The sequence below is a fragment of the Camelus ferus genome, chromosome 36 (assembly GCF_009834535.1).
Source record: "Camelus ferus isolate YT-003-E chromosome 36, BCGSAC_Cfer_1.0, whole genome shotgun sequence".
NCBI classification, from domain to species: Eukaryota; Metazoa; Chordata; class Mammalia; order Artiodactyla; family Camelidae; genus Camelus; species Camelus ferus.
In genome coordinates this window covers 11,934,195-11,956,122 of record NC_045731.1, presented here as the reverse complement: position 1 = coordinate 11,956,122, position 21,928 = coordinate 11,934,195, and the positions used below count along the sequence as shown (strand labels likewise).

The window sequence follows — 21,928 nt, the reverse complement described above, 5'->3', positions numbered from 1 at the left end:
AAAAAGAATATGAAAAGGAATATATGTATATACATAGATAGATACCTGAATCACTCTGCTGTACACTAGAGACTAACACAACATTGTAAATCAACTATACTTCAATTTAAAAAATTAAAAATAAATAAAAAAGAATGTAGGCAAGAGGTCAGTGATGCCCACGGGCAATGATCATCGAAAAGGCAAGGAAACCACTTACCTACTCGCCACTCGGAGGACTGGGCCAGTCAGTGCCTGCTGTCTCTCCTGTCCTCGGTGTGCCTTGCATACCCCCCAGACCCCAGAGGGGAGATGCCACAGGAAGTTATCCAGATGAAGGAAGTGTTTCAAGTTGGACAGACCCGCTCTGACAGGTGCTACTCCTTGGAAGAAAGAAGATCGCCACTGAAAGTCAGTGAGGCATTTAGCCAAGTGGAAATTTCTCTAGGCCTTGCCAGTAGAATGGATTTAAGCCAGGACAGGAGGAGAGCACGGGGCAAATTTCACTGTGAAAAAGAGCAGAAAAACAGCACGATGGCTGGAAGGGGTGTGGAGCCAGGGAAGGGGTCACAGATCTCACAGCGCCTTCATTAGGTCTCGGGGAGAACTTCACCCGGCGTTCTGCGTGATCCTCTGACATCGGTGGAACCAAGAACTGATGGGCTAATAACATTTTCAAAGTAGACACTTTAATTTTTTGAGCAATTGTAAGCTTACAACAAAATTGAGCAGAAAGAGCAGAGAGTTTCCACATTCCCCTGCCCCCCACACACACACAGCCTCCCCACTGTCAATATCCCACACCACGTGGTGCATTCGCGGCCATGGATGAACTGACCTTGATGCAACGTCACCCAGAGTTCACAGTTTCCGCTAGGGTTTACTCTTGGTGGTGTGCATTCCAGGGGCTTTTGACAAATGTACTAACATTTTTAATCATTGAAAATAAATTGATGCAATAATGACCTTTTATTGTGATGAGAACACGTGACGTGAGATCCACCCTCTTAGCACATTTTGAAGTGCACCATACAGCGTGGTTACCTACAGGCCCGACGTTGCACAGCAGGTCTCTAGAACGCGTTCATCCTGAGTAACTGAAATTCACACCCGTTGTCCAGCAGCTCCCCGTCCCCTCCACCCCCGTGCCTCAGGCAATTACCATTTTACTCTGTTTCAATGACATTGACTATTACCAAAAAACTGAAAGGTAAGTATTGGGGAGAATGTGGAGAAATTGGAACCCCTATGCCCTGTTGGTGGGAATGTGAAATGGTGCAGCCACTGTGGAAAACAGTATGGAGGGGTCTCAAAAAATTAAAAATAGAACTTCCTTATGATCCAGCAATCCCATTTCTGGGTAATTTATCCCCAAAATATGGAAATCAGGGTCTTAAAGAGATCTCAGTCCTCCCACATTCATTGCCGCACTAGTCACAAAATCCAAAGTGTGGAAATAGCTTAAATGTCTACTGACGGATGAATGGATAAAGGAAATAAGGACTCTGCAAACAATGGAATACTATCAGCCTTAAAAAATAAAGAAGTCCTGCCCCGGGCGACAATATCAATGAGCCTCGAGGATACTATGCTAAGTGAAATAAGCCAGCTACAAGAAGGTGAATATTGCATGCTTCCACTTCTCTGAAGTATCTCAAAATAATGACATCTTGAAGAATCATTTTTAAAATAATTCAAATTAAAGAATTTTAAGCAGCATTTTAAAAACCATCTAAGATAGCATTTGAGATAATAACATTTTTTAGAGTGGTCCTGTTTCATCATATACTGTTCTGTGGGATAGTCAGGGTAAATATTACCAACCAGAGTTTATAATTTTGAGAACAAAAGTGCAAGCATCTTGCCTCAGAAGGCAGCTCCATCCCCAGGACACAGGACAGAGAGCAGACCAGGCAGTCAGCCGGGACCCAGAGCTCAGTCCCCCAGAACCTGCTTACCATCCAAGTGATGCCAGCGCTGCTGGTTAAGGTGTTACCAGGAGCAGTCACACAATGTGCCTAGCAGAATGTGGGAACTAGTTCAGCCTGTCAACGAAAGGCTGTATACAGTGAAAGAACGTTTCAACAGCACAACTGAAAGGTGAGCCACAGACATCAATCCAGACATGTCCTAACTAAGCAAAGTCCGATTGCAGTCATGTCTACTATTTACAGCATCCCTACACTCCGCTCAGAAATTTACACACCCTGTTGCAAACTCTCACCAACCGCCTGCATCGCTGGGGCTCTTGCCCTGATTACGCAGACCCCAGAACTGAGGTTCAAGGAGGCTTGTAACTAACCATCTAGAAAGTGACTGTGATGTATCGTGGGTGTCTGACAACAGAGCACTTGTTTATTTCCTCTGCATCTTGATACCTAACCAAAAAAAGGCGGGGGTGGGGGTGGCTTTCTATTTACCACTCACAAATATCTTCCTGGAACAAATGAGAATTGTACATCTGACAAACATGCTACTTAAAGGAAAATAAATAAAGGTAACCCACCATCTGCAGTGCTGAATGCATTCTTTTCCTTCTGGAGAATACCAGACAGTCCAAAAAAGCCCCAGAAATAGTGGTCGATGAGAGATACTCAAACGCTTTGTGAACTCAGCTGGTAAAGAGTTTAGGTATTTGAACACTTCCCTTCGAAAACCACTATGAAGTGTTACTGTGTTGTGGCCAAAAGAGCAAAGTGGGCCCTTGCTATATTTTTTTAAACAACCTGCACAAATCTGTCATCTGCCCAGAGAAGCAGGCGTAGATAATACTCGGTCGGCGGAGTGCCGAGATCTAGACGGTAAGGTCACGTTTCCATCATCGCATTGTACCACATTATGTGGCTACTCCAGCAATAACGCTGGTGATTACGTATTGGCCACGTGCCTAACTGCTGCTTCGCATCTATAATTTAAGTATATATCACGCTGAATAGTGTTGTCGTGCCAAAGCCAAGAGGTATTTGGTAGCTGGGGCTCTGCCCCGTCCCAGAGACACAAAGAAGTTTATTCTGTTCTCCAGCACGCAGGTGTAACATCAGAAAACGCCTCGAAAATTCCACCCATGCATTTGCCTGGGAAAATAGTTGATTCTTTACATTATAAAAATATACTGGCTTTTCCATTTGAGTGGGAGGCTGGGAATGGGTAGAAATGTATCATTTCCAGCTGATATGTTTATGTTCTTGAAACCTTGAAAACATTTCAAAATAAACAGCCCTAAACAGTTAGGGAGCTGAAATGCTTGTCATACAAATTGTTTTGCCCTGAACCTTCACCTGTGCACGTGAAGATTAGATGAAGTTCATTTCAGCACACTGGGAATTTGTCTTTCCAAAAAGCCACTCGCTGTGGACGCAGGGTCAGGGAAAACTCAACTATATTCTCAGACTTAAACGCAGTGAATTTCTGGCAACAGATTTCAAAAATCTCAAGAACTGCGGATGGGAGGTGGTCATCATACTACGTACACTGCCTGCAGCCACACGGAGCAGCACACAAGTGTGAATGATCAGAGCATCTGCCTACAGTACGTGTCGTTGAACTTGAACTCCGTTGCCAAATGGCCTTGGCAACAGCTTGGGCTGTTTACAGAAAGCCTATTTCGCTTCTCCTGAGCCCAAATTAGTCTTAGAATGTGGTACCTACACAAGGAAACGAAAGGAAGGTTTATTATTTGACACTGTGGACCAAAATGTGGGTGGCATTACTGCCCATCTTCCTGTTCTCACTTTCCTGGTGTCGTATCCGTGTCATATCTGGGCGTTCTTAGTTGTAAGTGGTCAGAGAGGTGATGTCAGTGACCTCCCAGATGGACTGGCGTGGCTGCAGCTGGTCCCCTTTTCCTGTTATGCGTCTTGTCCTCTTGGGAAATTGAGGAGGCATTTAAGCCTTAAAACAGTGTGGCAAGTTACTAAATGTAGCTGCAAATTATTTGTAACTTTACTCATCAAGAGGTGGAAACTAATTCTTCTCCCCTCAAGTTTGGGATGCTTGTGGCCTGCTTTGCAGAAACAGCACAGTGGCAGTGAGTCACGTGTGTTCCAAGCCAGGGGTTAGGAGGCCTTGCTGCTGGTTTTCCCACTGCCAGGTACCCTTTTCCCTCCACGTGGATGAGGCCAGGCTGGCCTGCTGGACGACAAAACACCACATGGAGAAAGACCCTGCCTCCCAGGTGTCCCAGCCTTCCCAGCTGAGGTCCCAGACATGTGAGTGAGCCTTGCCAAGAAAAGCCAGGCTGGGACTTCACCAGTGGGCACCCCAATGAGCTCAGCCCAAATTGCCTAAGTTTGGGGCAGCTTGTTACTCAGCAGTACATAACTGTTACAAGCACTCTGTGAAAAAGCAGGGATGCTCCAGCCCAGCTCTCTTCTAGTGATTCCCTCTCCTCACTCAGCCTTTCCATTGATGGGAGCCGGGTTCTAATGGGTCCTTATCTGCCAAAGCGGTTATATCTGCAATGGCATTATCTGCCTTAAGGAGACAGGCTTAATTGTGAAAATCAAAGGGTTTGTCTAGACAAGGGATGCTGGTCAAAAAAAAATTAATTCTAGTCTACTGTACAAATTAAACCAAAAGAAAAGTATTATCCTGAGTTGAAAGAACTACAGATGAAGGGTCTCCAGTGACCAGAGTCGCCAAAGAATCAACAGAAATGCCTCACAAAAGTAAAAAGTAAGTTTAAAAACTGCCGGGAAGGACCAGAGAGCACAAGGCTCTCTGAGGAAAGGCAGGGAGACCGCTCCTCCGTACTCACCCTCTCTGCTTTGACAAACGATGGGGGCAAAGCTCAGAAGTGAAGAAAGCTTGTGCCCTGTATCCTTGGCCTCCCTGCAGAAGACGCCTGTTAACAGTGAACTCAAGCTTAAAGACATGGTTATGGGAGAGGGGCCAGCGCATCAGAGGGGCCCGGTGCTCAGCTCGGAGCTGGTCCTCCACTGTCGGGCAGAGCGTCCGAGCTAGTGTGGGTGACCGCGAGGTGCGGTGTCAGTATCGTGTTCAAAAGGGAAAAACCGATGTGCTAACCCCTTTGGCTCCACTTCTGCTTTTAGTGCCCTAAAATCGCCATTGAAAAAAGAGTCAAAGAATCACCTGCCTCAGAGAAGGCAAACATTTGAGCTTAGTCGTCTCAAAAATGTTCCCGGGAGCCGTAGCGAATAGGTTTCCCTACATCACATCGGCCCTATATGTCAGAGAGCGAGGCTGTACGAGGAGGATGGCGTGGTCAGCAACACCCGGTACGTTCTCCCCGCAGTACCAGCCGTGCTGGGCTTCCCTCCACACCAAATTCACTTACCCTTAGAAAGAGCTACAGGTGGATCTCAGACTTAAATGTAAAAAGTAAAGTTTTTCACTCCAGAATATGGGCTGAGACTACTATTCTAGCAAAACAGACATAATCAAAGCCTGGGGGCTGGGAAATCCACACACCCTGTTAATAGGCAGAAACCAGCTCTTGAATGGATTCTTTCCCATTCTAGGAAGAAGAACACACACATACGTTTTGTGTACACACACGTGTGTACATTAAATGCTTCCTCCTAGAATGTGTGTGTCCGAACACATTTTTTTATTGCTCATCAGGAGACGGCGAACATCATTTTGAAAAATTACAAGGAAAACCTGTTTCTGAAGATGACTTACTATAGAAATCAGAAGAAAGTTTAATTAACAATTAGGCATCTTTATTAGGGTGAAAAAAATCATGTCCTCAATGGCATAAGAAAAAGTCACAGACATAGAAAACAAACTCATGGTTACCAGGGGGAGGTGGGGAAGGGATAAATTGGGGTTTGGGATTTGCAGATACTAACTACTATACATAAAATAGATAAACAACCAGGCCCTACTGTGTAACACAGGGAACTATATTCAAAAAAAGAAAAAGAAAGTTATGATGAAATGCTATACTGAGATGAAAAGAAAGCAGGGAGAAATAAAGAAGTGTTCAGGGAACTTACGGTCAGTAACACATCTATAACTTCAAGTTTTTTGGTTTTTGTTTTTTGTTTTCCAAAGGACTAACTAGTAGCTTTATTTGTGCTCATTAAAAAAAAATTGTTTTACAAATATACACACTTTTATATTTTAAATATTCAATTATCTGATAAAGCATGATCAATACATGAATTACCCAACTGCAGAGCAAAGCTAGAAATGACCCCACCCCAACTGCATAAGATATTAAAGATACTGCGTTACCTACCCCTCCTTCTGAAGTCCTTACTCCCTCCTCCTGGACTGCAGTCACACAGTATCAGCTGACCTGAAGACTGAGGTCAATCCCATGGGTAGTCAATCAACCACACCTCTGTGATGAAGACCCAGTGGGGACTCTGGACATCGGAGCCCAGCTGAGTGTCTCTGGTGGGCAAAGCTGCACACACACTGTGGCTCATGGAGTCTGCGTGGGAGAGTGTCCTGACTCCATGGAAAGAAGTCCTGCACCTTTCCTGGACTCTGCCCTGTGTGCTCTTCCCGTTGGTTGATTCTAATCGGTACCCTCTCTGTGAAGTAAACCAACTGCAAATACAAGCTTGTGGCCAGTTCTGTGTATCTTTTTAGTGAATTTCAAACCTGAGGGTGGTCTTGGAAACTTCCCCAAACTTGCAGTTGGTATCAAAACTGAGGGCAATCTTGTGTGGAGCCTTAAATATTTTTGTGTGCAATGCCACTCATTATTCTTTTAGTCACCATTTAAAGGGAATTTGTCCAAATTTCTTCAAAAGAAGGCACACAAAATAATACGAGGGATACTGTTAGAACCTGAGATGCAAGACTTTGCCAGCTTATGTGAGGGAAAGGCAGTCCTCTGGCTTCCCCATCCCCCGCCTTCGGAAACAGCACCTTCATTTGCTGCAGTAACGATGTTCAATGTAAGGTGCAGCCGGTGTCTAACCTGCAGACCAGAACTAACTCTTTGATTAAACTGATAAACCTTTAGCCAGACTAATCAGGACGAAAAGACAGAAGACAAAAAACAAACAACAACAGCAACAACAACAAAAAAAAAACCAATATCAGGAGCGACCTCTTTAAAAACTAAAGAAATTATGTTTGAGGTTAAAACCTCCAGGCCCAGATGCCTTCAATTTTGGTGAAAACTCCCAAACATTTAGGGACAAAATAGCACCAGTTTAAAATGAATTATTCCAGAAAGTAAAGAGGAAGGGATACTTATCAACACATTCTATGAGGCCAGGATTACCCTGATGCCAGACCAGACAAAAACATCACAAGAAAGCTAAGATCAAAACCCTTTGTGATTGTAGAGTGAAAACTTCCAGACAATTTTTTTTAGAAAATTGAATACAGCTTCTATCTATCTCATGACCAACTGGAGTTTAACACAGGAAAATAAGGATGGTTGAAAAGCCAAAAGCCAATCTAATTCAGCATGCTATCCAACTAAGATGGAAAACCATATGAACGTTTCCATAGATGAAGGAAAAGGACTTGAAAGAATCCAACATCCATTCCTGATAAAGTCTCTGAAGACTGGAGGTGGAAGGGAACTTCCTCAGCCTGGTTCGACGCCTCTGTGAACAGTCTGCTGCTAACGTGAGAGACAGGGTGCTTTCCCCTGGTATCAGAAACTTCGAGGACGTCCAGTCTCAATCCTTCTATTCAGTATCACACTAGAGGTTCTAGCCCATGATATAACCCAAGAAAAAAAATTGAAGGACATCCCGACATGTCCAAGGGAAAAAAAAGATTTGTGCACTTTAGAGAGAAATCAAAAATGCCAGATGAATGAGAAAATAGATCATGGTCATAGGTCAGAAGAGCTGAAATTACTAAGATATAAAAAAAACTCTTCAGAATTGATGTATAGAATCAACAAAATAGTCGAAATTTCTACCTGTCACAGAAATGGAAAAACTCCTTGTAACATTTACATGGAAATGCGTGGGGCCTAGAATGTGATATTGAAAGAACAAAGATGATAGACTTAAACTATCTGTTTTTAGCTTTATAATAGTCAAGCCACAGCAATCGAGATAGTGTGGTATTGGTGTTAAACAAACAGACCAATAGAACGGATTGTAGACATAGATTCACACATAAATGGTAAACTCATTTTTCAACAAAAGCATCAAAGCAATTCATCAGGGGAAGGAAAATCTTGTCACCAGACCGTGCTGGAACAATTGGATAACCATATGCAAAAAAATAACCTCGAGCTTGACTTCACACCACCTAAAAAAAAAAATGACTTTAAATGGATCATTTAGCTACATAAAAGAGCAAAAAACTAAAAGCACCCAGAATAAAAAACAAGTGAAAACTTTGTGACCTTGAATTCAACAAAGCGTTCTTAAATGTGGCACTGAAAGTATGAAGCACAAAAAGAAAAATCAAAACAATTGGACCGCATCCAAATTAAAACCTTCTGCTCTTCAAAAGACAACGTTGAGAAAATGAGAAAGCAAGCTACACACTGGAAGAAGTGATTTGCAAAACACATATTCCACCAAGGGCTTGTGTGTATAAAGAACTCTTACAACTCGAGAATAAGAAGATAAACCAATTTTTTAAGCAGATGAAAGATTGAACAGGCACTTAGCCAGATAAGATATACAGATGGCAAGTAAGCACATGCAAAGATGCTCAACATCATTATTAGGGAATTTTGAATCAAAACCATGAGACACCCCTACAAGCCCACTAGAATGGCTCGAAGTGGAAGGATGAACCGCACCAGTTGCTGGTCAGGTGGCAGAGCAGCCCTCACTGACTGCCGGTAGACAGATACAATGTCACCACCACTTGGGAAAACAGTTGGGTGTTTTCTTAAAAAGTTAAACATACATCTACCATGTGACCCAGCCCTTCCACTCCTAGGTTATTTATCTAATGAGGGGACATGAAAGCACTTGTCTGCACAAGAACCTGCACACATGTGTTCACAGTAGCTTTATTCATAATAACCGAAAACTGGAAACAACCCAAGTGCTCACTAACTAGTGAACAGGTAAATCAATTATGATTAATCTATATCAAGGAATGCTACTTAGATATAAAAACAAATGAACTATTGATACAAAAAGTATATGGATGCATCTGAGCGAAAGCAACCAGAACCTTGCCTCTGAAAAAAAGGGCGTGTACCACATAATCCCATCAATACAAAATTCTAGAAAATTCAGACTCATCCATTATGACAGAAAACAGCTCAGTGGTTGCCTGGTGCCAGGGCTGGAGGGAAAGATGGCAAAAGGGCACAAGGAGACTTTTGGTCCTGATAGGTCTGTCCACTATGGTGATGGTGTTGATGGTTTCAGAGATGGAGACATCTGTCAAATTTTATCAAATGACACTTTAAATAGGTGTAGTTTGTGTATGTCATTTGTATCTCAGTAAAACTAGAAAAAGAAAAATATTCATCACCATTGTCGGGTTAGAAATTAAACACATGCATCCCATACCAAAATCAACAAGATTATAGTTGTGGTGGGTGATAAAGGAACTGTTTCTGCCTGACACAACTCGTCCTTGAGGACGGACTCGACAGGAGGTCCCCTCCTGGTCTAGAAGACAGGGTGAAGCCAAGGCAAGTCTGCATGTTAAAGCAGGTCACAGAGGGCAGGCGGGGTCAAGGAGGAGAATGCTGACCTCTTCCTGCAATGAGGGACAAGGTCGGCAAGAAGCAACGTTCAAAATGAACCCCAAGAGACTGAAATAGAAGGAGAATGAACACCTGATAGACTGACTGAACAAACACACGGATGGGGACGGGCTTTCAGAGCAACATCCATCCTCTGGGTGGCATAAGCTTCGCTCCAGGGGTATTCAGATCTGTGGTCCTACCACTAATCAAATGTAACCCTGTATTTTTTAACATGAGCCTACATTTGAGCGTCCTCATTCTTCGTAGGATGCTAGTCCTTTCACAGGCACTGCAGTGTGCCTGTTCATGTATCTATAGGAACCTCGTCCCTAGAGAAGTTCTTTTTAAACCCAGGTCCTTTCAAGATAGTTAAGAAAAACAAGTGTTCCCTTTGGCTCTGAAGGTACATTTAATAATAGCTTCCTTTAAGTGCTCAAAGCATTTTAATATAACGTTCTTTTTTTTCAATTATATAAGAATGGCAAGGGTAAAGAAAATATTTACAACATAAGAGAAGAAGGAAAAAAGTCTCCCACAGCCATGCCACTCTGAACATCCACTGTTAATATTTTGGTGTTTACTTCAAGGATTTTAATGCACTCTTTAACATTGTGGTGACTACAATACATATTGGTGTTGTTTACTTCAAAGAATAATTTTTATGTCCGTAAAGGTAATTAATTAGGTGACTGGGTTTATTTCCACTTTAGATCTGGGAATTAGATCTGCTCAAATACGAGGGATGTATCAGTGCAGTATGTCATTAGGAGACGGTTCTCACATAGATGTTTGTCTGATGGATAAAGAACAAAAAAATTAAAGCAGCAATTTTTACAGATAGCATTCAATATGAACTTACTCAATAGTAAATGTATTAACACGCTCCATTTAAAATCAGCTAATGGAGGGGAGGGTAGAGCTCAGTGGTAGAGCACATGCTTATCATGCATGAGGTCCTGGGTTCAATTCCCAATTCCCAGTACCTTCAACAGAATAAAAAATCAGCTCATGGGGAGTTAAGCATTATCAAGGGCTGTTCTGAACTTAACAAGAGTCATCAGTTTCCTGATAGTCAACTTTGAGCCAAGAAGAGGTTTGTCAATGGAAGTGTGTGCATGTGATGAATGCTAATTACATGGTTCCAGGTCTCCTTTAGCCGATACCCTGGCAGCTGTCACTCGAGTTATTTTATAAACTTCTGAAGCAGCTGTCAACATTCTGAGGGGGAAGCTCTTCAATCAATGGATTGACAGAAATGCAATACTCAGATTTTTCTGAGCAGAAGGCAAGAGAACATAATATCCATCTATTTAGTGATATAGCCAGAGAGGAGAGGGAAGGATTGATACTGCCATTGTATTGTCAAGTGTCAGAGAACATTCTCACGCTCACGGGCACGGAAAAGAGATTATGAGAACGCACTACTTGGGGGAGCCCCACAAAGTCAAATGGGACATTGGAGTGTCCTAAGGCCACAAGCAGTGCAATCTTATTTTCCATCAATAAGGAAGCTTCGGGTGGTGCAGAGCAACATTGTAAATCATATTTTAATTAAAATTTTAGTACTCGTTGATGTTATTTGTTTATTGTCTCAATAAAACATTTTTAACAGATGACATCTGGACATTTTTGCTTAATTTCTCTTTTTTTTTTTCTCTATACAATTCTTTAGTAAATCTAATTGTCGAAAAAAGCATCAGACTGACAGGTCTGGAAAATGCAGCCGTTTCTTCAGTCTCAAAATCCATGTGCTCAGGAAAGAACTGCCTCGTGCTGCTACGCCCTTAATTCCAGGCTAGAGAGACGACCTCTTATGAGAAGGTTCAAGTCACTTTTGACCTTGATCTAGCATTTTTGCCAGGGTTGCAGCCTTAAGTGAAAAAATGAATGTCCATCAGAGAAGTACTTTCTGGAGCTGAAATTAGGTTGAATTCACCATATCTTTCCATCTGCACGTGATCTGAAAATGATTCTTGAACCAGCACGACCTACTTAAAAGTAACCCAATTTTTCTTTCCAAGAATGGAGGAAAAGCCTTGCCTGCTCAGACTTTCAGTGTACCATGTTCCTGTGTGGGTATGTCATAATTTGTCCTGTGCTGATGGCCAAAGGTTTGAATTAGGGAGGGTCTGTTTGTAGAAGTCTGCCTGGTTAAGTCATACTGGCAGAATATAGAGACCCATCTCTGCTGATAATTGAATACATGAAAACATTTTGCTGTCAGTGCTGTTCCCTAATAGGTGGAGATACCAGTAGTCACGGTGTGATAGCTGTGGGCAAATAAAAAGCCCAATAAATAATTTTAAAAAAATAAAAATACAGCTATTTATGTTTTTAGACACAATGTATAAGGATGCAATTTTGTGACATCAATAACTGAAAGGGGGCAAGGACAGATCTGTATGTTACTGAAGTTAAGCTGGTATAAATTCAAATTAGAGCGTTACAAATTTAGGATGTTACATGTCATCCCCATGGTAACCACAAATAAAATATCTATAGAATATACACAAAACGAAATGAGAAGAGAATGAAAATACTTCACTGCAAAAAAAAAAAAAAAGTCAACCAAACACTGAAAAGACAGTAATGTGAAAAAATGAGGAACAAAAATCTAAAAGGCATATGGAAAACAAATAGCAAAATGACAGAAGTAAGCCTCTCCTTATCAGTAATTACTTTAAGTGTAAATGGATTAAACTCTCCAATCAAAAGGCAGAGATCAGCAGACTGCATACACATGACCCAACTAGATGCTGTCTATGAGAGACTCTCTTTAGATGGAAGACACTAATAGGTTGAAGAGAAAAGATGGAAGAAGATATTCCACGCAAATAGTAACAAACTAGCAGCATTATTCATAATAGCTACGATGGAGAAGCAATCCAAGCATACACTGACAGATGAATGAGTAAACAGAATGTGGTGTATCTGTACAACTCCACCTTAGAAAGGGAGGAAGCTCTGACACATGCTATAACGTGGATGAGCCATGAGGATCTCGTGCTATGTGAGATAAGCTGATCACAAAAAGTCAAGCTGTATGATTCCACCTACATGAGGCTCCTTGAGCAGTCAAATTTATAAAGAAAAAATAAATTAAATGGTGGTTGGGGAAAAGAGGAGTGGAGAGTTACTGTTCTGTGAGTTTCAGTTTTGCAAGATGAAAAGAGTTCTGGAGGTGGATGGTGGTGATGGTCACACATAATACAAATGAGCTGTAGATTTCAACTAGTCCAGATGAAAAATTGTATGTTTTGTGTGTTTTACCACAAAGAGAAGAAAAGAAATGTCACTAACAAGCTAGGAAGGAAAAGGTCTACGTGGAGAGTACAGTAAGTCACTGAAGGAAATGGCAAGTCAGGGATGGAAGCGACATCTCCACCGACTATCCTCTGAACCCTCGTTGACTCACTCTTACTCTGAATTCGGAGAGTAAGCTTGAACCCTGGGCCAAGGGAATATTTCATGAAACGTGGATATCAATATTTAGGGCAAATCAGTATCTGTGGTGATGAAGTTATTTCAAAAATCACTAAAGGATTTTTTTTGTCGTATTGAGGATAATTTTTTTTTGTCCTCTGTTTGTGTGTAGAAATTAAGAACATAAGAAATTTAAGAGGTAATTCTATTTTCAGAACTGATCTACCAAGATAATGTTTTATTTTTCCTTTGAATTATGTTATTTTCATGGAATTAAAAGGTGTTTTTTTTCTTTCTAAAGATAAAATAACACTTTTCCATTGTTAATACTTGCTTTTAGCATTTAAAATATTCAAGCCAGTGTATTCAGCCTTGACATAGTTTCTAGTATGCTTAAAATACAATTAGGTTGTTGTGAGTATCAAATGAGGTAAAATATGTAAAAATGCTTTATAAATAAATTACTGAATAAATATAAGGTATACATTTTATTGTAGATATGGTTATAAATCTAATTTTGGAAAGAACAAGTCTTATGAAGTGGAAATTTGTTTAAAAAATAAAACATAGAGTTGTGTATAATGTGCAATAAATTCACTTTAATTAATTCCTCAAGGTGCTGAACTTTGGGTTTTTGGATTAAATAATCATCATAATACTTCATTTATAGAAATATGCAGGCACTGGGTCTGCTCGTAAAATAAAATGGAGGTTTCTACAGATATTTGAACGGAAAGTGTAACACCAATGATTTTTTATTGAAAGAAAAAACCAGTTTTAAAAATAAGAAATAAAAAGAATAAATAGAGGGCGGAGAGTATAGCTCAATGCTTAGCACGCACCAGGTCCTGGGTTCAATCCCCAGTACCTCCATAAAATACATACATACACACACACATACGTAATTATCTCCCTCTTGCCTCAAAATAAATAGAAAAGCCCTCTTCTGAGTGCGGGAATAGGGAGGGGGGCATGTGCCAAACCCCCGGCAGTCCACTTTATTACCCTCCCCCCCAACCCCAGCCACAGAAATAAGCCACAGCAAGGACATGCTTTGGGGGCACTGATATGATCGTCATTATTTTCTGATTAATCAGTTTACATTTCCCTTGCTTCGAGAGCTAAGACGCTATTTTCTAAGGATAGAAGGCAGACATCTTCTGCAGGGGTAAAAATCCTCAATATTTTCTGTGCAATAGAAACAGGAAAGGACCCAGTAGACAACAGTACCGTTACTATAGCGGCCAGTCTTACTCTGAGTTAAGCGAGCATCAAAGCAAATTCAGCTGACAGCAGGGAGAGCAGGGGTCCGCAAACACGCTCAGAAATCCTGCACTCATACCCACTCGATTTAGGGAAAGGAAATCAAGCAACAAAATTAGCAAACACAATGACGATATGACATCGAACAGAAACTGGAGAACAATCAGCTTATGAATCTTGACTGCTGAAGAACGGAGGAGACAGGAGAAAACGACAACTTATATTTTACATATTTATTCATTCAACCAACAAGAATTTATTGATCGCCTAAAATCAGACCAGCACAGTCGAGCTGGGGATACAATATGATCCAAACCGACGTGGACTCTGCCCTCAAAGGATTCGAAAAAGACTTCAAATTCATTTCATAAGCATATACAGATGGGTGAGGCATGGGGCACCCCTTGGGCTGGTACACATCACAGCAGTGCCAGTGGAATTCTCGGGAGATGTTCCTCCAAGTTCAGCTACAGCTTGACCCACCTTCCCTTTCAGTGATGTTGTAAGTTAGTTAATGCCAGCTAAAACATCCCAGCTACCACTGAGCACAAACTGATACAATGTTAGTAACCCAACTTGTGCCCGTGGTTTAGCAGGAATCCCTCCCTGATGCTCAGAAAGAGTGAACCTACAATATTGACTATACAAGTACCAAAAACAGAAGCTGAAAACCAAAATCTCATTTCTTTTCTACTGCTTTCTCTTTCCAACAATAGATCAAATGTATAAAAATTAAAATCTGGAAGTCACTCAGACTCGTACTATCCATTTTATTTCCCTGTTATAAACTGCATGAGTTGTTGAATTGTTAAATTGAACTCTTGATTCTGACTGCATGGAGACACATTGCTCTGATTCGAAGTTATAAAGAACATGACTATTTGACAAGTGTGGACCCTGAGGTCACTAACCTACACCAAAGACTGTCGGACACATTTATAAAATGACAGGAAATCATGGATTCACCATATAAGCATAAATATTTCTAAGTTTCAAGGTTATTAAGAATGTAACCCTAACAGCTTCGTTTGAAAATTGACATGCTTATTTCAGGAATCTGCATTTCCCAGAGTAAAGTGTTCATTTGAGTCTAAAGTTAAAATAACAGCACGCAGGTGTGTACAATCTAATCACAGCAAACTTTATTCAGAAAGAGATGTCGACAGTTTAATCACACACTAGGCTGTGATCTGTTCACTGAAATTGGACACAATTTCAGATTTCAGTTATGATACTTGATTTTGGAAAACACTTGGAAAATGGGCCAGGAATGTTTCCTCGGTGGAAATAGCAAAGGTGGCATGCAAATGCTTGAGAGTCATTTAAGGGTACTGAAGAATAATTTTTAATCGCCTGATTTGATAAATTGAGATAGAAAATTTCACTTTGTAGGATTTATAAAATGGGGTGGGTTAATTGCCTTCAGAGAGAGTTCAAAAGTGGTTCTGCATAATGGTAAAGAAATGAGTTCGACGATTTCCTTATTTTGATTTGCAACTCTATAAAACATTTAGGAAATAAAACCATCTTGATCCATTTGGCAGGAAGTAATGTTTTCCTTCTCAAACTCCCAAATTACTTTGCAGTTCTTTCATGACTATGTCACAGTCTTTCCAGAATGATCAGATTTGTGCAAGTATCTTTTTCCCGCTCGAAGTTGATAAGCTCCTGAAAGACAGGTACCATCTTAATACCCAGATGCTTCCAATCACAGAGCCTTGCAAAGTATGTCTCAATAAATAATGGGTGATAAAGATAAAAGTCTTTGTGTAGATTCACTTCTTACTATAATTCATAAAGGACCAAGGGGAGGGTGTAGCTCAAATGGTAGAGCACATGCTTAGCACGCACGAGGACCTGGGTTCAATTCCCAGTACGCCCATTAAAAAAATGATAATAAATAATTTAAGTTCCATAATTCCACTTTCCAGCTGGGCAGCAAAGTCAGCAGAAATGTTGGGCAGGTTTTCCATGTCTCCAAGTCATGAAATATTCAGTTTTCTGAAAAGGTTGGCCTTTTGGAAGAATCCTCTCGATCCTAGAGCCCGAACACCCCTAGCTATCTTTGAGTAGACAAAATCTGAGTCGTTTGGGGGTTCATGTTTGAATGGGGAAGCATCTATCAAGGATGTAGGTGCAGTGCTCACAGTGGGCACTGGAGAAGTCAGGGATGCAACAAGACCCCGGGAGCAACCAGGAGCAGACCACTGAGAATGGGGCAGGACACGGATGCAGGGTGTGTGACCAAATGAAAGCACCCACGTTTAAATTTCCCAAACATTGCTGTGCAAGCCAGAGAACATGTGTCTGACGGGCAGCCAGTTTTCAACCTCTGAGGCACAACCGAGCAGATGTAACCTCACACCCTTACCTAGGAGGAGGAGGGGATGGGTGAGCAGCAGGCAGAGCTCCGTGGTCGGTGCTGAAGCAGGAGGACAAGTGGGCTGGTCCCTGAAGAGAATGGAAGCAGTGAGCAGGTGGATTGGAGAAAGGCAAGAACGAGGCTCTAAAGCCACTCTGGTTAACTCACGGTCCTGCCCGGGACGGGCGTAACACAGACAAGCGTGGGCTCCAGCCATGTCTCCTGGCTCCATCTCTTCCTGGTTGTGGGACCTGAACAAGCCATCTTGCATGTCCACACTTCAACATCCTTACGCCTCACATGAGGATAAAAGTGTCTCCTTCATGTGGCCGTTCCGATTCCATGAGAGAAAGCTTAGAGCAGTGCTCACTTCATTCCATGTTGCATTTTATAATTCTCTTTCAATTGTTTTCCATACATGTGTGTTCCTGTGTACATGCATGTATAATTTACATAATTCTCTTCTGTATTTCTAAGAACTGCATCCCATGCTCCATCTAAATCCATACATTTTCTCTGATGGAGGCAGTAGAGATTTGCTCTTTCCTTTACTTCTGCAGAAGAGGAAGAGTGAAAATTACACTTCAGTATGTTTTTGAATGAGAACGTTCTCATTTTTCAGATCACAATCTTTTACTTATTTACATTTTCAGGCTGCATCAACCATTTAGGAGCAATGCACTTTTTAAGTTGCCCCCCTGCTGTGTAAAGTGGTACTTCCTCTATGGGTCCTAAAACAGTCTCTTTTATGCCTCAAGATGTTCACTTTAGTTCCAGTTTTTTGGAATTTGATGATTCAGCCTGTTTATTTTAGCCATGCCCTTAGTGATTTTATTGACTCCAATTCTATTCCACTCCGCAAGAACTAGCCTGTTGACTATATCCAGTCTATAATCTTTTTTATGTAGTTCCTTTTTTTCAGATCTCCTTTACCTCCACTCAGCATCCTTCACAGGGGAGTCTCGACTAAGCCCAAATCCATGCTTAAGACGTGGGTGAAATAGTCACAGAACATTTTCTATACACTGTTATTTCAAATAGAGGAACCGCTCATGATCCCAGCACTCTGTGAGGATAACTCCTTCCACTGTCTAAACGCACTTTAAAAGGATGGCTTAATCTACGACAAGTAACTACAAACGTGGTCAAGGGGACATTGGCCTACGCACACTGCTCCTTGAACTTGTGTGTGTTTGAAGTCATTGTCAATGCACAGCAAATGGTGTGATCAATCCGCCTTTATGCTCCATGTAAATTTGTTTTATTTTTGATGACGAAGCCTGGAGGAAGGATCCTTGAAGCATCACAACAGCCCTGACTGACAGCTCCCTGAGTGCTGTCTCTTTCATAGCAAACGTAATTGACAGCTTGTAGGTAAAGAGCGTCTGTAGCTCTGTAGGATTGGGTTTGCATTGAACACAGTGGGGTAAGAAAGCAAAGAAGGCATTTGTTCTATTTCTTATTTATTAAAATTCCATTCATATAATAAAATAGATGCATCTTGGGAGAAGAGATTTACTTGTGGCCTGAGACAGATTCAGGTTTTAAACTGTTCAGGAAGCCTAGATAGATAGATAGATAGATAGATAGATAGATAGATAGATAGATAAATAGATAGGTAGGTAGTTAGGTAGGTAGATTATACAGATGGTTGGATGGATGCATAGATAGATATTATGTACTTAGACTACCTCTACCTCTTATAAATACTTTTAAACTTTAGTGAAATGTACATTACTCATTTCCACACGCCATACATACTGTTTATTTACCTGGGAGTGGTCTATAAAACTAGAGTTTTTTTATTGAAGTAGAGAAATTTTTATTGCAGATGAATATCAATGCTTCCCGCTACGTGTATTCACAACTTTTAGATATTTTTAGAAATTCAAGAATAATAATATAATGAACACCCGTGTATCTACCAGTCACCTGCAGGGAAAGAACACAGACAGGAGCACTGACACCCCTCTGTGCCCTGCTCCTGACATTCCTCTCTCTTCTCCCTGCGGGTTGTAATATCCTAAAATTCCTGCTTATTACTCTTTTGCTTTTCTTCGTGGTTTCACAACACAGGAATAAACCCTTCAAAAGTATCTTACTTAGTTCTGTCTGCCTTTGAACTTCATGTAAATGGAATCATCCTATGGGTATGTAGGTGACTTTCCATTTTTCCCTCAACCTGCTGAAACTCATCCACATTCTCTAGTGTAGTTGTGGTTCATCTATTGTCACTGCTGTAGGGTCCTTCTCCATCCATTCTCCGGTCAACAGGGAGGGTTTTCTGTGTGTTGTTACAAAAGAATCGATGCCATGAACATTTTTATACATGGATCCTGATGCACTGTGCAAGAACTTCTGCAGGATATACATCCAGAAATGTAATTGACAGATTGTAGGGTGCGCACGTCCTAACTTCAGATCATTGATTCATTGATTTCAGGAAAACGGTGTCAATTGACATTCTCAGCAGCTGCATCTAACAGCTCCGTGTGCTGCTTCACTCCTCAGCAATGTTTCAACTCTCCTGATAGTCACTTTTGAAGCTGACTTTGCAGAATGGCCATCATTAAAAAGTCTACAAACGATAAATGCTGGAGAGGGTGTAGAGAACAGGGAACCCTCCTACGCTGTTGGTGGGGAATGTAGTTTGGTGCAGCCACTATGGAAAACAGTATGGAGATTCCTCAAAAATCTAAAAATAGACTTACCCTATGATCCAGCAACCCCACTCCTGAACATATATCTGGAGGGGACTCTAATTTGAAAAGATACATGCACCTCAATGTTCACAGCAGCATTGTTTACAATAGCCAAGACATGGAAGCAACCTAAATGTCCATTGACAGATGATTAGATAAAGACCATACTTCAATAAAGAAAAAATTGTTAAAAAGAATCTTTGTAACACACACAAAATATGCTGACTTTAGAACCAAACCCTCTCATTAGATGCGACTCCTCCATGTTGGACTGCTGGGACTTTATGATCCTGATGTGGGACCTGGGATGCCGGATGCCTCCGACATAACAGGTGCTCAGTAAATGAGAGAAAAATTAAATGAATGAATCTAAACTTTAGCTGTTTGGTACAATTACAGATTTTTTTTTTCATATTTTAAATGCTGATCAGCACATTCCTTGATTCCAATCTTTCCTTCTGTCTCCAAATGATGCAACTAACGTCAACCCACAGTTGTGTATTTGTTCCCAAACTTAAGGCTACACAGGGAATTCAACGCAGCAGTCCAAGGGCTGCCCCTAGAGGTGGAAGATGTTATTACACTTGCTTTACCGTAATCTAGTAAAAGATGCTAACGTGAGTTTCAGAGAAAAAATAAAAGTAAAAACCTCCACAATTATTAATCTGAATTTAGTACTTATGTAGTTTTTATATGCCCTGTGTCATATTTTAACAATGATATAAATTCTGCTTCTATATACTTATTTGATTGTTTTACACTTGGTTAAATTTCCACAATTAAGTTAAAAAATTTTTTTTACAATGTGTGGGAACTGCAGTTTAAAAACATCTATTTTAATGAGCTATAAAGTCTTGGTTCCCAAATGCTAGTTCATGGGCACATCTGATAAAAGTTTCCCTAGCCTAAAAGGTAATAACAAAAAGGACAGCGGAGCGAGCTTTGCATACAACTAAACGCACTCCATCTGAAGGACCGCACTTCATTCCCAGATAATGTTACTTCTACTTTCTTAATGCTAAAGTGTTTTCTGTGTTTTAAGAAATAATGGTGATAGTAGATGGCATTTATTTGCTTGAGAGCTTGGTCTCAGAATTTCCGTGTGTGTGTGTGTGTGTGTGTGTGTGAGTGTGTGTGTGTGTGTGTGTGTATTTGTGTATTAATTTTACTGATCCTTCAAATCTGTGTTTGAAAACCCTTTCGGAACGGTTTACTGTATCATTTTACACGTATTTCGTAGAAAGCAGGCTGGGAGTTACTGTCGGAGCACAGGGGCCTCAGAAGGGGAGGCGTCCTCATCTGCATTGGACACCTGATTATTTAGTCCTGGCTGGATTTCCAGGGGGTGCTGAGCCCCGACAGCACGGGGGTGACCTGAAAGGGCCTGTCCTCCGCGGCTGGAGGGCTGGCCTCAGCGTCTTGCACTTAGGAAGCGGGGGCTCCAGCCGCCGGGGTAGGGGAGCCCCTGGACCCGTTGCACGTGGAAGGGAGGAGATGGGGTGAAACCCAGGCCAGGAGGGGGTCAGCAGAGAGGGAAGCGCGGAGCCGGTCCCTGCCGAGCGGGAGGAGCTGGGTGATGCAGGCGGAGACAGGCGGCGCAGGGCGCAAGACGAGAGGGCTGCAGACACAGCCACGTGGAAGCGGCTCCAAGGAGACACCATGGACGACGGACCTCAAGATGAGCAGCTGGGTAACGACGCCAGGAAGCGGACCCGGGGCGGGGTCGGACACGCCCCGCGGACCCAAGCACCCAATCAGCGACGAGCGGTAGCGGGCGGCAGGACACGCCCCCTGCTCCACAGCCTCTTCCCGACAGCCTCTGGGACCCGGCTGCCTCGGCGCCTGCGCAGTCGGCAGGCCCCGCCCCTTCACCCTCCTGTCCGGGTACCCCGCAGCCAACATGGCGGCTCCCTGTGTGTCCTGCGGCGCAGCCGCTTCCTACCGGCTCTTTCTTGCGGGTAGGGTTGGCTTTGCCCGGAGACAAGGCCTCTGGAAAGCCGTGGCTGCTGAGTTGCAGACAAGTACCCAGTGCCAGGTAGGACCTGGGGAAGGAGGTGCGCTGGCCCCTGTAGCACAAGGATGTGGCGCCGGCGCTGCCAGGGGCCCCTGGGGTCTCAGGCGCCCGGGAGAGGGCTGAGGTGATAGAGGCGCGGGGCCGCCCTGGAGGGTGTTTCTGGTTCTCTCAGGGAGGAATGAGTTCTTCCTACTGGGTACAGTCCAGAAGGGCTGTAATCTGGGGCACCTGACTCAAGGTAGCCCCCGTAGGTATTCGCTCCCTTGAGATCCGGAGCAAAGAGACGAGGACGGTTTGAATATACCTTTTTAGCTTAATGGCCACGTTCTGACTTTGTTGAACGTGCCGTCGATATTTGGGGTTCCTGCTTTGTAACTGCCAGAGTTGCTTTGGACCCTGCCTCCTTTCAAGTATAGTCCTGGTGGGGGGGCCCTGTTAGCCTTCTAAGAAATGTCCCTTTTGTTTAAGTAAGGCAAAGTCAGTTTCTTGCTTGCATCCAGAGACCTCTAGCTGATAAAGGTAAAAAGCCATCCAAAAGGGTTACTGTAATCACTCTCATGGAATCCTTATACTGT

The 21,928-nt window shown here is 42.2% G+C and overlaps 1 protein-coding gene across 1 annotated transcript in view; it reads left to right on the top strand.

Moving 5' to 3' along the window:
* The first annotated feature begins 21,196 nt into the window (after positions 1–21,196).
* The window catches only part of MRPS9 (mitochondrial ribosomal protein S9), a 38,869-nt gene continuing 38,137 nt past the window's right edge, over positions 21,197–21,928 (top strand). The window contains exon 1 of the mRNA XM_006173386.3: positions 21,197–21,374. Within this exon, the coding sequence (XP_006173448.1) occupies positions 21,240–21,374 (135 nt within the window). The 5' untranslated portion in view covers positions 21,197–21,239. The remainder of the gene's footprint in view (positions 21,375–21,928) is intronic.